The sequence below is a fragment of the Carassius carassius genome, chromosome 22 (assembly GCF_963082965.1).
Source record: "Carassius carassius chromosome 22, fCarCar2.1, whole genome shotgun sequence".
Classification (NCBI taxonomy): Eukaryota; Metazoa; Chordata; class Actinopteri; order Cypriniformes; family Cyprinidae; genus Carassius; species Carassius carassius.
This window is the reverse complement of record NC_081776.1, coordinates 1,941,851-1,958,028: the sequence shown is the minus strand read 5'-3', so window position 1 is coordinate 1,958,028 and position 16,178 is coordinate 1,941,851. Positions and strand designations below refer to the sequence as shown.

Here is a 16,178-nt window from a genome sequence, read left to right as displayed (position 1 = left end):
ATGACTCATGCATTTTAGTGACCTCCAGTCGAGCCGGTGCCAAACCAACCCACACATCCTTCTGAACCTCCCCTTCGTCAATTATCTTTGGATTCAACGCACTTTAGACACTTGACATGGGGCTAATTTCACACTCGCTGCCACTCTTCCTCTAAAGACGCCGTCAGATGTCAGCTGAATGAAGGCCGACGGCGTGGCTACCAAGCGCACGCCAAAGCTCATTATTTGAGAAGAGATTAATTAATGAACGCTAATAGCCATGTTGAATGCACAATTTAATTTGAGATCAGCGGCCTACAAGGTCGTACTTGGATTTGTGTGCTACCCTGACCCAACTCTCCACCCTGTTCTTCCTCAAATGTCTCCAGTATGGGCTGATGTGTATAGTGTTTTGTATTTTTCCTGGTGCTGGTGTGTGCATGACTGCTGACTGTTTTGACCATCTCACAAAGTGTCTCTTTGTGTTCGTTTCCAATGCAAAATCAGATGCTTGTGTCAAAAGTCTAGTTTTGACAGCTAGACAGCTTCAGTTCCCCATCACTTATATTATATTGTTTCAAAACGTCTCAATTTGTGTTCAGCTGAAAAAAATAAAGCCATGCAGCTTTGACAAAGCCTGTACCCTAACCCTAACATGGCAGGTGTCATTTTTGACTGAACCATCCCTTTAAATGCAGAAATATGCATTTAACCTCCTGATGCAGACTGATAACAGACTGTTTAACCGCTGATAATATTCAGCCTTTTGTAAAACAAAGTGTTTTCCTCATGCGACGTGACCCAGAAGCCAGACAGCAATTATATTTTACCCTGTTGTTCTCTCCTCTCCCTTGCTCTAGATAGCAGAGCTTTCCCTAGGCGTCGTCGCTCTACCGTAGCGTCGAAATATAGGCCATCCCTGCGGGACAATGCCTCCCGATTGAGCGTCTGCATGCCATGGGATTTCAGGGCTTATTGTGTTTTCTCTTCACTTTCGTTAAATAAGACGGTGGAGTTTTCTTTACAAACTTGACTTCACTGGCGTTGGGTTTGCGTTTGCCCTTCTGCTTGACTGGGTCATAAACTGCAGATGTGGCATGTCAGAGCCGAAGCTGGCCGGCCCTTTAAGGTAGTCAATTGTGTGGGAGTAGATCAGAGGAGACCTGGAGTGAGTAATTGCTTTGATGCATGGGGCCTGTCTCCTATCTTTCTCTAATTCTCATTCTCTCTCAATGCTGAAGTGCTTTGGCTTATTAAAGGCCTACAGAAGCTCAAGAACTTTCCTCATTTATTTGCACAGCAATTGCTTGGCCTTCAGAGACTTCTTGGTCTTTTAAACCTGATTTCAGATGTGGCATGTGGCAGTCTTCCTTGGCAAAAATGATGCAGTCTGTTTTTGTTGATTGTATTTTTGTTGAAGCAATTCTAAGTAAAAAGGTTATTTGTGCTTTAGACTAGATTTCAGTCATGCAAAATTACTTTGGATTCTGCAATGAATACTGACAGAATGATGCTATTCTTTATTTGAAATAAATTACAAATACAAGTAATATTAATCATGTAGCTTTGAAGATTGTAGTCTTTATTCTAAGCAACAGGTAATTATCTGATATTTTCTCAATGCATTGCTAAAAAATCCTGCCAATTCATATGCAGCAATCTTGAAATATGACTTGCGTATACAGTATGAATAAAATGTTACAATATTTCTAGATCACATTAATATATATATAAATATGGTAAATGTTATGTGTAATATATGGTAACACTTTATTTTATGGTCCCTTCACTAGTTGCAAATTGCCATTTATTAGTACTAATTAAGCACATATTAATGCCTTATTCTACATGGCCTTATTCTGCATCCCTAATCCTACCCAATACCTAAATTTAACAACTAACTTACAAACTATTAATAAGCAGCAAATTAGGAATTTATTGAGAGGAAAGTCGTAGTTAATAGTGAATAAGTGTTCCCTATTCTAAAGTGTTACCATTTATATATTGCTTAAATATATACATATTTTATGTTTTAAAATGACCATTATTTTCTGTAGATAAACCATCGTCATTAAATTGGTTACTTTGCATGCAGCAAACAATTTATCTAGCTGTTATTGCGTTTCTCTCTTGCTTCGTTTCAAGTTTCGTTCTTGTAGAAGATTTTGAGTAAAGCATTAGAGTGCAATAGAGTACAATAAGTCTGAATAATGTACAGTTAAGATTAATTTCTGATGTTCCTCCTCTTTCCTTCTTTCCTCTTCCAGACCAGTGACAAAAGCACCAGCGGCCGACAAGGAAGAACGTCCAACCAGCACCATGAGTGAAGCGTCGAACTACACGGGCGGCTCAGACTATACCACACATCCCAGCAGTCCCACAAGCAGAGTGAGTCACTAACTAACTAACTCGCTGACCTTGGCCTAGTTCCAGTGTGACAGCTTGGACTGTCCCATCATGCATCAATAGAATGTTACACAATTACTGTCCTCATTACTGCACACTTGCTTCATTGTCTTTGCTTGGTGATGTTGAGTTGATATGGAGATTCATAAAAATACAATGGGTTTGGATATGCAACTAGTTATACAGCTAGTTAAACGCCCATCTCAGGCAAGCATTGATGTTTTTCACTATACATTAATTCAATTAATCATCATGCATTTTTAATCTTGCATTAAAAATATCAGGATGGAAACTCTGTCTCTGAGAGTTTTTTTAAACCTGGCTCATGATTCAAGGCTTTTAAAAGACTAGTCACCATGTCATTCAGACAACCCACCGAAAATATAATTTTGCACATCCCTAAACTCTGTATAACATTAAAAAAAAATATATTCATGAATGGCTGTGTCTCAGGGTGCTGGTGTTTCTCAAATAAATAAATGAACATGCATATGCATACAGTACGTGCATATATAAATAAGGGCTGTCAAGTGATTAAAGTTTTTTATCTAATTAATTGCACAATGTGTAAATTAATTAATCAAAAATTAATCACGCATTAAATTTGGATGAGAAATTACCACCAAAAGATAATTTAAAGTTAATTTCGTGTTAAATGTGAAAAACATAAATTAGCCAAAAAGTAGCTTTAGAAATAAACATTTTGTTTGATTCAACATCAAATAATTTTTTTTCAGAAGCTACATCTGAATTGGTATTTGGATATACGAGTCATTCATTCATTTAATTTATTTAAATGGATGATTCATTTAGGAATGATTCATTGAATCATTGTTTCATCCGATTTGTTCAAAACACAGATTCATTTAGAAACGAAGCATCACTGTGTGTTGTTGGTAGATGCACAAAAAATTGGTTTTATAGGTATTTTTATGGCAAGATTGAGCAAAAACAGGCAATACTGTGTCCAAAATATAACGCAATATTAACTTCTTATTTATTGAACTGTTGTTGAATTTGAAAAACTCATACGTGTCTTTTGGCTTCTGTTAAGCAGCTTTTTAACTTTCTAAGGGTTTGTAAGTGCTGTTGATTCATAATGCATGCCTCACATGCCTTGTTTTGAGCTGTGCTAAATGACTTCACTACTAAGTTGTAATTATTTACAACTCCATCGCTGAATAATGTATACAGGCAAGCTTGAGCCCTCACAAGTGTGGTTTCTGAGAATAATCTCCTCTTACCCTCTTTGCAGCTGTCCAGGTCTTCAAAGAAAGTCCACAACTTTGGGAAGAGGTCCAACTCCATCAGGAGGAACCCCAACGCCCCGGTGGTAAAGAACGGCTGGCTTTACAAACAGGTTTGTGGCTCTGGCACTCGTACAAACCTTTAATAGATCTTGCATATGTGTGAGAGAATCTCATGTAAAAATATACAGAAAAAAAAGCATTGTAAAAATTATGAGGAACGTCAATCAGATCCTTTTTGCTAGTGCCACACTGTTATGACAATTAAGCACATTAGGGCATAGATTCTAATTAATGTAATGCTGTAAAAAAAATCTCATCAATCTCACATATTTTATTTTAGTCTTAAGTTATTTTTTTATTAAATTGTATTTATCTATTATTAATATATGTTTGCATTGCATCATGGTAATAATATGAATTACCATGGAACTAAAAAATACATCAACAGGAAAAAATATTGTGAAAATTAGATTTTAGGACCCTTGAGTTTTTTTTTTTTTTTTTTTTTTTTTTTTTTTAAACATTATTATAACATTTTCATGACAGTAATTTTTTTTCCTCCTTATTTTCTTATTGCTGTAATAAAAAACCCTCATCAATCTTTCTATTCTGACATTTAGGTATAATTGTATTGTTTGTTTATTTATTTTTATTAATATGTTATTTTTTAATTTAACCCTCTGGGGTCGACAAATGCGCTTTGTGCCATTTTTGATCATTTGATCATGCAAATAAGAGCAAAACATCAGTCGAATCTGTAAAGGGTCTTCTTTTATTTGTACACACTCATAAAGACAACAAAACTTTGTGCTTTTGTAAAATAAAGAAAACAAACAGGGTGCGCTGTCTGCTGCCTTGGTCTCTGTGATCTACGTTTAGAAACGCATCACAAAAATGAACTGTAACTCAGTGAATGCTCGACACAAAGACATGAGACATATCTATAGAAAGCTTGACATGTCTGCTTTTAAATGAAGTAAGTCTTATCGAAAACAAATATTCTCTGTTAAAGTAATCCATGTGAAACCAACGCAATGTCTAGTCTTTTCAGTCTGGCTTCATTATCTCTATTTAGATACCCCAGAAGGTTAATAAATAGTTATATTTATATAATAATAATATATTATTATACTTTTGTTTTCATTACGGTAATGATATACATGTCCTTAATATTCTGAAGTACTTCAACAGTAAATGAATATATAGCGTCAATAAAATTAGTTTTTGTGCGTGTGTGTGTGTTTGTGTTTTTAAGCATTTTAACTATTTTCTTCACAATTAAGCACATTCAGCCATAGATTCTCATTAACGTAATGAGAAAATTATTTTAATTTAAATAAAAGAAGTATATAATTTAATTACAAATGTATATTATATTTCATTAAATATAATTATTTGTATATTAATATAATTTATTTTGCATTACAGTAATATTTATTTCCATAGTACTCTAATGTACTTTAAAAATGCAATGGTTATATCACAGTACAAGTCCAGCTGAGATAAAAGTTATCAGTTGAACAGTTTTGATGGTTTTGCAATTGCTTATGGTCACGGTTTCGGAGATTCGCCTGCACTTATCCATAAAACGTTTCATCCGTGCTTCATCTGCCTGTGTTTTTATGCACCACATTCACGACTCCTCAAGCACATTTGTGCTTTTGCATCACATTCTTCACCATCTAAGAGGCAGAGTGAAATAAACACACAAAGCGTTACGGCCGTATCAGTAGCTAGAGTCTTTGTGTGTGTGCGATCGCTACGTGAAAGCAGCATGTTTCCAGGAAAAACACAACATCAGAGGTGGTCTCTCCTCTTCCCCAAACATTAACACAACAAACCGTAAAACACGAGGAAGGAATATGAAGCAGATACATTTGGTGTTGTCTGAAGAAAATAAGCATGCATGGAAAGGGGCGGGGCTTTCCGTGCTGCGCTGTGATTGGTTGGCTGGTTTGATTGACTGTTGCTGGACTTTTGCAGGACAGTACCGGGATGAAGATGTGGAAGAAGAGATGGTTCGTTCTGTGTGACATGTGCCTCTTCTATTACAGAGGTGAGTCCAGCATCTTTTTACAAGCGCACACTTCATCACACGCTGATTTTCTTGTTGATGTTTGAGAATTAACTTTTGCTGCCATATGTCCACGTGACACATTTGCGCTGCTGTCTGTGGGTGTTATGCTGTGTATTTTTCAAATCATGGCACTGTGAATATGGAAATACCACTAAATGAGTGGTTGATACTGTAATGTGCTCTTCTGAAAGTTTGGCAGTGATTTGAATCCACAGAATTCGCAATTGAATGATTCTGATTCAGTTACAGGTTATTTTCATTAATTCTACAATTATCCGTTATTACTTGTGTAATGGATCATTTACTGTCAGCCGGTCATTATCTTGATATTATATGAATTTCTCAGTGAGATTGTCCTGATGATGATTATTTGACTGTACACTACCTCACATATCATGGATGGCTTCTTAACAAATAAAAAAATTAATGAATATCAGTGTTGAAACATGTCAGAAACTTGTTTCTCTGCTCAGTTACTCAGCGTTGCCTTTGACAATAGCCACTATTTTAGTATTATTTATATACTATTATAATATTTATTAATATCTTGAATTAACTTGTATTTTCACAAATATGTATATTTTGCTAGAAACATTGATAACATTTCTAATTAGTTTTTCATCTAATATAAACTATTTCATTTCTTTATTTCAATTAGGGCATTTCTAATTTTGGATTAATTTTCATAGTTTTTCATTTAACATTTAAAGTTTTATTTATTTATATTTAAATATTAGAGTTCTGGCTTTATATCAATTAACTGTTTTTTTTTTTTTTTTTTTTTTTTTTTTTTTTTTTTTTTTTTTACATTTTCGAAATTTTTGAAAAACTTAATTTCTTAATTTATTTAAAATATTTTTTCTTTTTTTTTCATTTCAGAAAAACTTTATCAATTGTTAATGGTTTTAGTTTAGCTTCTGAATAGTTAGCCATATTCAGAAATATTTGACTGCTGAAAATTGTAATCGTCCAATCAGAATCAAGTGCTCGATCTAATAAGCTCTCATAGTATACACAGGGAGGAAGATGTGTGGAAGTAATCTGCTTCCTCAAGTCTCTTTAGGACGCTCCTTAGATCTCCATAAATTGTGCAATTAAGCAATCCAACAGTGCAATCAGATCCTTCTTTCGCAGCAGGACCCATGAGGGCCAAAGCTGTTTATTGGCTGACGGAGAAGACATTATAAGGATACTGATAAACGCAGGGCACAAGACTCTTTCTTTCTCCGTCGTCTTTGAAGCTTCTATGAAATAACAAGAGAGAAAATACTGTCAAGTTCAACAGTATGATGAATAAATATTAATGGTAACACTTTACAATAAGATGTCATTTGTTAACATGAATGTATTAACTAACGTGAATGAACAATGAAATATACATTTATTACACAATTTATATATAGATTGTTTAATGTTAATAAAAATAAAATTGTTCATTGTTCAAAGTGCATTAATATTTACAAACACATCTTGTGATTTTAATAATGCATTAGTAAATGCTGAAATATGAACTAAGATTAATAAATGGTGTGGAAATATTGTTCATTATTTGTTATTTATATAGGTTAACTAATTAACTTTTTTGCAGAATGACCACAGATGAGGCATTAAGTCCATTGCACTGCGACCAACTTAACATTTTACAGTTTAATGTAGCAATGTGTTCGCTAAGTTTTTCAAGATCAGTTTTAATCGTGTAACTGTTAATAGATTTGAACAAAGAAATAGTGTTACCACACACAGGCAATATTGATTGCAAATACAAAAATAAGCTGATCATCTCTCTTGTGTTGGTTTGTGTCTGCTGTGAGGCTTTCGGATCGGAGCGCTCCAAAACTCAGTGTGTGGGATGTCTCCAAATCTAAAACTTGCTCCATGTAACTTTTAAAAGACAGTTGCATCACATAGTGCTGAAGCATCGTTGTCTTGTTTGTTCTTTATGGCTGAGGAATAGCAAGCATGTTAGTCTTGAGTTTGCATACAAAAATATATTGCCCATATTTCGGGTTAGGAATTCAAACATTTACTTAACACGAATTATGCACGTGTTAATATACATGCATGGACATGTTATAGACCTACTGATTTTTGGGTATGTGACTGCTCCTGAAGATTACATTGTCATGCCAGTAGGTGGCGACAAATGTCTTTCTGAGTGGGTGAGACATTCGTTCACTCAAATAATTCCTTCAAAAACACTGATGGATTCAAGACTAAAATATATTTATAATCACTGAATCATTGAATCTTTTACCCAACTGATTCAATTCATCCAGCGACAAAACAAGTGTCTTTATGAGAAAATGATTGCATCTTTCAATCAACCGATTCGGTTCAGGAATGAAACCGATTAGTGTCTTTATGAGTGAGAAATTCATCAACTCAAGTCTGTTGCTTCGACAACGACAGTGTGTTAAATCATCTGTTAAAGATTGAATCTCAGGATAAGTCTCAGGCTTAAGGAAGCCAATGATGGGAACGTACTGTTGTTGACATTATTACATTAATAGTAACCGTTAACACAGCTGTCGCTCTGAATTGACTCAGTCGGCAAGCAACTCTTGACAGATTGGTTGCAGTCTGCCGTCACAACATCATTGACACGCTCTGATGCGCAACACAACCCTGCAGTTTTCCCATCAGCCCCGACAGACTGTCTGTTTACTCAAACCCCCAGTCATGGCTTCAGCTGCAAGTTTAGCAGGTTTCCTAGCAGTTGGCTAATATATGCTAATATTCACGACATCTCTCTCTTTGTGTCTTCAGATGAGAAAGAAGAGGGAATCTTGGGAAGTATCCTCCTGCCCAGCTTCCACATCTCCATGCTGTCCGTAGATGACCACATAAGCAGAAAATACGCCTTCAAGGTCAGAGACGCTTTCAGAGTCTCTCAAACGTGGCCATATTTTACATAAAAATATGATATGCAAGAGGGCAGGTGAATAGAATTAAAGAGTGAATAAAAAAGTTGAAACACTTCATTTAAACAGAGTTGCAGTCGATAGCTGTTTGCTTTTTCTATTTATCGACAACATTTGAAAAAGTAATTTAAACTTTAAAGTCATTATAAAAAGTGAGGTGTTTTCTACATATATTATTGTAAATGTTTAATACTCAAACATGAAGTAACGATACAGTAGTATACGCGTCTGTTTAAAAGTTTGAGGTTGGTAAGATTTTTTTTTAATATTAATTTATAAAAGAAGCCTCTCATCAACCATGCATTTATTTGATTGAAAAGACAGTAAAAATGTGAAATATTATTACAATTCAAAATAGCTGTTTTCTATTTAGATGCACTTTAAAATGGAATTTATTTCTGTGGTGTGCAGCTGTATTTTCAGCATCATTAATGCATCCTAGCTGAATAAAAGAATTAATTTATTTTAAAATCAAAAACTTCCTGACCCCAAACTTTTGAACATGTATTTATAAATTCACCTAAACCTAGATTAATAAATGCTGTAAAAATGCAGTTCATTGTTTATGATACCAAATCAACCCTCTGCGATGAGAGTAAATCACACGCATATGTGATTAAATCTTTTTAAGACTTTTCAGTTCAGTGTATTTGACGCACCGTAAACTCTAGTGTGAAGGCGCACAAATTCATAGTATTATTGTTATTATCTTATCATTATTGTTGTTTTTTTAAGCACCACCGCCAGTGCTAAGTGCAGTTAAAACGACAAATATGCTTTTATACATGGTTACCAAGTTTTAATTCTATCATTAAATAATGCTTGATTATCATAATATCATATTATAATGCTTGACTGACTGCCATATTACAAACAACTAAACCTTTTTTTTTTTTTACTAAGAAACTGATTATTTCCATTAAAAACTTTAGAAATATTATGCTGACTTCAGGCAAGAGAATGAGAATGACAGTTTAGACCGATTTAGAGTCTGTGTCTGGGGTCAGATCGGTGTGTTTAATAAAATTTTTCAGATCTGTGAATTTAATCGTTAAACCAGTTTCCTGACACAAGTTTCTGCTGGATGGCACTTTTCACCTGACGCTGCATTTTGGTGTCTAGTTCTGTGAGATTTTGCATCTCAGTGGAGTCATTTACCTATTAGTGCAGATATTTTCATGTCGACTCATTGCTTTTTCTCAATCTTATTCTCTGTTTTACAATTGTGCTGCTTGTCCTCTCTGAGGGTTCATGAACTTGAGCATCTACATGTTTACTGGAGCTTCGCTAATACGGTGAGTCCCAAGTTTGCACAATGCCGCATTAACATACTTCACCCAATTAACCAGGAATGTCTACATTCTTTATCTATAATAGTTCACCGAAAAATGTACATTCTTCATCAGATTTGGAGAAATGTAGCATTACATAATTTCCTCAGCATTGGATGCGCTGCAATGAATGGGTGCCGTGAGAATGACGATTTAATGCTAAAACGTCTTGATGGATTTGTTTCTTATTAACTGATGGACTGGAGTGCTGTGGATTACTTGAAGATTATTGTGCTGTTTTTATCAGCTGTTTGGAATCTCATGCCGACGGCACCCATTCACTGTTCCTCTAAGAGAGTATCTCATAGAAATCTATTTTGTATGCTGCTTATGTAGACTGAAACATCTCACTAGGGTTTATAACAGCGTTCTTGCTGTCTATTCTAAAGCGTTCTGTGTTCGCTTTTTGAAGCTTATATAAACTGTTGTAATATCCAGACAAAAGCTGTCAGAGTCGAGCAGTCGGACAAACTCCCGAGGGGCTCCTGACAAAGATCTGCTCACTTCAGAAAGACGGCTTGAGCATTATTGCGTTTTGTGCCACTTACTCCAGCTAGGACCCCCCCCCAAAACAGTTTCTATTAGTATTCATCGTCTGCTGTTTTTCCCCAGGTTGCTCTGTTGGTTTCTCACAACTAGGCGACGCATCCAAACATGCGGACGTACTATTTCAGCACTGACACAGCCAAAGATATGGAGTCCTGGATGAAGGTTATGACTGATGCGGCATTGGTCCACTCTGAGCCAACCAGAAGGTTAGAAAACATGCTCTGTTCACACTGAACCAATCGAAAGGAGCAAACTCTAATCCCTTGTGCTCTTCGTCTGGTGAACCACTTCAGTGACATTTACAGCAGTTTGCTTAAGGGTTTGTTTGTTTGTTCGTCTTTACTAGGTTAGAAATTAATGCAAAAAAGCAAAACAAAATAAGTAATTAATCATGCAAAAAATGTAAAAGCAAATATATTGGTAAGGTAAATCGTTTAAAAAGCAATAGTAAAATAACAGGAAAAAATTCTGATCAGTAGTAATGTCAAAATACGTATGCATATTTTTTTATATATATTTTTTAACTTCATTTTTTTTTTTTTTCAGGTTAAGTATCAGTTTCTAAAATTCAAAACAAAATAAGTAGTTGATAATATAAATAATTTAAAAGCAATAATAAATTAAAAGAAAATTTGTGTTCTTTATGATCAGTAATGTCAACATTTTAGTCCCTTTTTGTTGTATATAATTTACTTATTTGATTCCCAGGTTAAGAATTAAAAAGCAAAATGCAAGTATAAGTGGATAATAATATGAAGATTTTAAAGATGTAAAAAAAATTGTAAGTCAGAAAGTCGTAATTTTTTTTGAGAAACCACCATACAATCATTACGACATGTTTTATTATGAATAAACACTGAGCCAATCAGAAACAATAAAATTCCAAAACGGATGACGTTAGCTTCTCTTTGTTAAACTGCCTCACTAGAAACCACTTCGAGTCACGTCAGCGTTTCCTATTTACTCTTGGCACTTTTTATCACCCTGCTTTTTGAAGAAAGCTGTTGAGTTTCTAGACTAGAGCTGCTTCTATCCTGAGAGACTCTCACGAACAGAGATTTCACAGCCTTTTAAGTGCAGAACAGTTTTTGAAACTGTGTTTCATTGCAGCTTTTAGCACAATCACAGATGCTGAGGGAATCTATCTAGAGTTAAACCCTTGCTGTTTTTTGATTTCTACTAAGATTGCTTTTCGGCAACAGCATCACAGCCGGGATTGAAAATGAAATGCAGTTCACTTTTCATAGAATCAAAGTGATTTTATTAAAGAAGACATGAATGTTTAGTCAACAAGTGTTTCATTGGAGCTCAGTATGACATGTTTAGGATGTGAAGTAAAGTCGGCTCTTTTCGTTCTCTCTCTCACTCACTTGCTTTTTGTTCTTTCTCTTTTTGCAGGCTTGAGAAGGTAAAGGTTGACTCCTGCAGCCCTCAGGAGATGAACAACATGCTGAATCACAGAGTCCTGACCCGACCCGAGATGCAAAACAACGAGAGAAATCGCGAGACACTCCGCCAGGAGGAGAAAAGGCAGAAAGAGAAAGATGGAGAGCGATACACCCTCCAGAGAGACGCAGACAACTACGCTCTGCACAAAAACGCTCCGAGACTCGCTCTGCAGAAAGATGGAGACCGATACTTGCTGCAGAAGGATGGAGAGAAATACGCCGTCCACAAAGACGGAGAGAAGTACCTGCTGCAGAAGGACGGGCAGAAGTACACATTACACAAAGATGGAGACAAGTACACGCTTCAGAGGGAAGGTGAACAATACGCTCCACCCAAAGATGGCGAGAAGAACTTGCAAATGGATGCAAGGTACCTTCTTGGAGACAAACACAAGCAGCCGAAAGACCCAGAGAAACCCGTCCCACCGCCGCGGGATGCCGAGAAATACGGCTTCCAGAAAGAGGGCGCCGGAGAGCGGCCGCTCACTAAGATCAACAGCATCAAACTCCAGCCGGCTCAAGCGGCGGCCATCGCTGCGGCCGTCTCATCCTCCAAACAGCTCCAGAGCGCTGCGGGATCCAGCCAGCACAAACCACCCCAGGTCAACGGTTCTGGGGAACAAGGGGGAGACAGAAGCCCCGGAGACATGAACAATACGATGCCCCAGAGGACGACAGAACCAGAGCGATTCCTGAGCAGAACCAACTCCATGCAGCAGCTGGAGCAGTGGGTCCGCACTCAACGCACACGGCCCCCAGACGACGACACCAGGAGGTGAGTGCTTAATTTCAAGCTAATATTGCTTGTTTTTGTGTTTGTGTAAAATTTCATTAATGCACTTTTCTTTTCTTTTTTGTCACTATTGTTTGTGTGTGTGGATATAATTATCCCATGAGAGACTAGCTTGTGTGTGACTGTAGATTACGCAATAAATATTAAAAAGTCACATTATAAACTACAAACTTTACAAACTAAATGTGCTACATGATATGCAATACACATTACACATTGTATGCACAGTAAAGACTACACAATATCTATTTTACAAACTACTTGCATTACAAATTACACAGTACACACTTTACAAACTTTAAAGTTTTACACATTAAAACTACTTGCGTTACAAACTACATGCGACTTTGTAGAATGTATAATAATTATATTATGAATTCACATTATAAACTACAAACTAAATGTGCCACATGATATGCAATACACATTACACATTGTATGCACAGTAAAGACTACGCCATTTTACAAACTACTTGAATTACAAATTACACAGTACACACTTTACAAAATATAAAGTTTTACACATTAAAACTACTTGCGTTACAAACTACATGCGACTTTGTAGAATGCATAATAATATTAGAAAATCACATTATAAACTACAAACTTTACAAACTAAATGTGCTACATGATATGCAATACACATTACACATTGTATGCACAGTAAAGACTACACAATATCTATTTTACAAACTACTTGCATTACAAATTACACAGTACACACTTTACAAACTATAAAGTTTTGCACATTAAAACTACTTGCGTTACAAACTACATGTGACTTTGTAGAATGCATAATAATAATATTACAAATTCATATTATAAACTACAAACTTTACAAACCAAATTTTGATTCATGATATGCAATAACCATAAAACTACTTGTATTACAAACTACACAGTACACTTTAAAAAAATTACAATAAAGATGTATATGTTTTACCCATTAAAACTGCTTGTGTTACAGACTACATGTGACTTTGTAGAATGCATAATAAATATTACATACTTTACAATCCCCGAATTTATGTTATAAATTGCACATTTTATAAACTAAACATACAACATGCTGCGCAATGCACATCTTACGCTTAACTCAGTATAAACAATCTACTTTAAAAATTACTTGAATTGCAAATAACACAGTACACACTTTACAAACTACAAATAATGTTTTTCACATAAAACTACTTGCATTGCAAAGTACACAGTAAATACTTTACCACCTTTATATAACATTGTATGCATTCAAATTACTTGTATTACAAATTATGCACTGTAAACTTTACAAACTATATATAACATTTTGCACATTAAAAGTACTTGCGTTACACACTTTACAAATCAAATTTAAAGTTCTACATTTTAAATTCTACAAATTACACAAAATACATTTTATACATTAACTGCAATATAACAATAAACTATAATTCCTGCTTGTAAAGCTAAACACATAAATCAAACATTAAACACTTTTTAAACCAAACAGATTATATAATATTTATTATATATTGCATATTTAAAAATTTGCATGCATGCATACTATAAAAGACTTTACAAACTCAAGTGCTCAATATGTACTTTACAATCTGCGCGTATTACAAACTGCACAGTATTCATTTTATGAAAAGTTAACTTTACAAACTACAGTATACACGATATAAAACACACAATATATATTTATAAACTAAATGCATTGCAAATTATACAATTCCCGCTTTACAAACTACTTAAGTTCTAAATGACACAGTACACACATTTCAAACTGCACAAGATATGCCTTACAAACTACATATATTACAAACTACATATATTACAAACGAATCAACAGCTTAAGTTTGTAAAAGCATGTATTGTGTAGTTTGTAGGGGTTGTTTGATTAATTCTATTGTAATGTTTGTAATGTTTAACTAAACTCATTACACACTATACTTAATGTACTTTACTAGCTGTACTATATTTACTTCTATATTAAACTACTTTCGGAGTGTATATATATATATATATATATATATATATATATATATATATAGTTGTATTTATGTACACTGTGTCTAACTGTCAGAAAACAAACTAGACGAACGCACTGGATTCATGCATCATTCTGTCTGAGTTTCTGAGGCATCAGGCCTCAGACAGCAGTGCCAGAGAGTTTTTTCTCCCACTCTCCATCCCCTGAGACTGCAAACTCCAGCGTTTGCATGAGCTCTTTATCATGACCCAACAGTTGATTTTACCTCTGCCCGGTCTCAGTGTGTGAGCCGTGGGCTGCTGTCAGGTGCCATCCTCCGTTTAGCTGCGCAGTCGTGGTGTAGGAGGACGTGTGTTTGCTTCTTCCTCTCCTCTGATGAATAAGTCATGGAGCTTTGTGCAGGAAGAGGAACAGGAAGGCGAGCGAGGAGAGAAAAGGGCACCGTGTGTTCGTGTTAAGATGCTGGTTATCAAAAGGCATTGGTGAAGCGTGTCTGCTCTGCCTACATCTTCTTCAGAAACTATCATCAATATTTGTGCAATTCATGCACATATTGCCGTTCTTGCTTAGGCTGCTGTCAGGCTCGTTTTTGACAGTTGTTCTTGCATGTGCACGTCCTGACCAATCAAAAACTTTCTTTCCAAACTCTCAGCAGATTGTGTGATCTCATGCCACAATCTGTGCATTTATTTTCTAAGGCAGCTAAGTGAATTTTAAGCTATTTGGTTTTACAATAACAATTCTCGAGGTTCAAGATGCAATTAAATTCCGCAAACCCAAGCAACAATCCAATCACATTTGTTATCAAAATCATTTTATTTTAGATGAGAAAACTTTGGGCAGATGTCACAGTTAGTTTCGTCAATGAAATTACTTTAAAATAGTTTTTTGACAAGGTTTTTGGATTTCATCAATGATAACAAACGTGAAAGGATGATTAAATGATTTGAATTACTATTGATTCTGATTGAACTGACAACTTTAACTCTTCACAATATTAACAAAAAAAAGAACATTTGAATTTATTAGTATTGAGTGTTGTATTAAGTGTATAAAAATACTTTGTTTAATCCAGGTTTCACTTAATATTTTTAAATATAGCATAATCTTTATTGTGATATTAAATTAAATTTTTTAATATTTTATAAATATTTAATAAATATTTTTAGTTTGTTTTTAAAGGTGTATTTTGTTAATTAAATCTTAATGGATGTTTCAATTAATACTTTTAAATACCTTTAAGTATTATAATATTTGTATTATAATATTTTTTCAATCGTTTAAAGTTTGTAAAAATTATTTTTCAGTGTAGCATTTAGTTCAATAAATGTTTTGTCATGCATGTTTTAATGAATATTTTTAAATTGATCATTATTTAAATATTTTAATTGTAAAGTTTGTCTTATTTAGCTTAAATATTTTGTCTAATGCATGTTTCAATGATATTTATAT

At 34.7% G+C, this 16,178-nt stretch overlaps 1 protein-coding gene across 3 annotated transcripts in view; it reads left to right on the top strand.

Annotated features, from left to right (window-relative positions):
• The window catches only part of LOC132098660 (pleckstrin homology domain-containing family A member 5-like), a 137,017-nt gene that overhangs the window by 95,315 nt on the left and 25,524 nt on the right, over positions 1–16,178 (top strand). For all 3 annotated transcript variants that reach the window (XM_059504753.1, XM_059504752.1, XM_059504754.1), the window contains 6 exons: positions 2,247–2,367; positions 3,641–3,745; positions 5,619–5,691; positions 8,479–8,579; positions 10,604–10,719; positions 11,912–12,736. In XM_059504753.1, the coding sequence (XP_059360736.1) occupies positions 2,247–2,367; positions 3,641–3,745; positions 5,619–5,691; positions 8,479–8,579; positions 10,604–10,719; positions 11,912–12,736 (1,341 nt within the window). The remainder of the gene's footprint in view (positions 1–2,246; positions 2,368–3,640; positions 3,746–5,618; positions 5,692–8,478; positions 8,580–10,603; positions 10,720–11,911; positions 12,737–16,178) is intronic.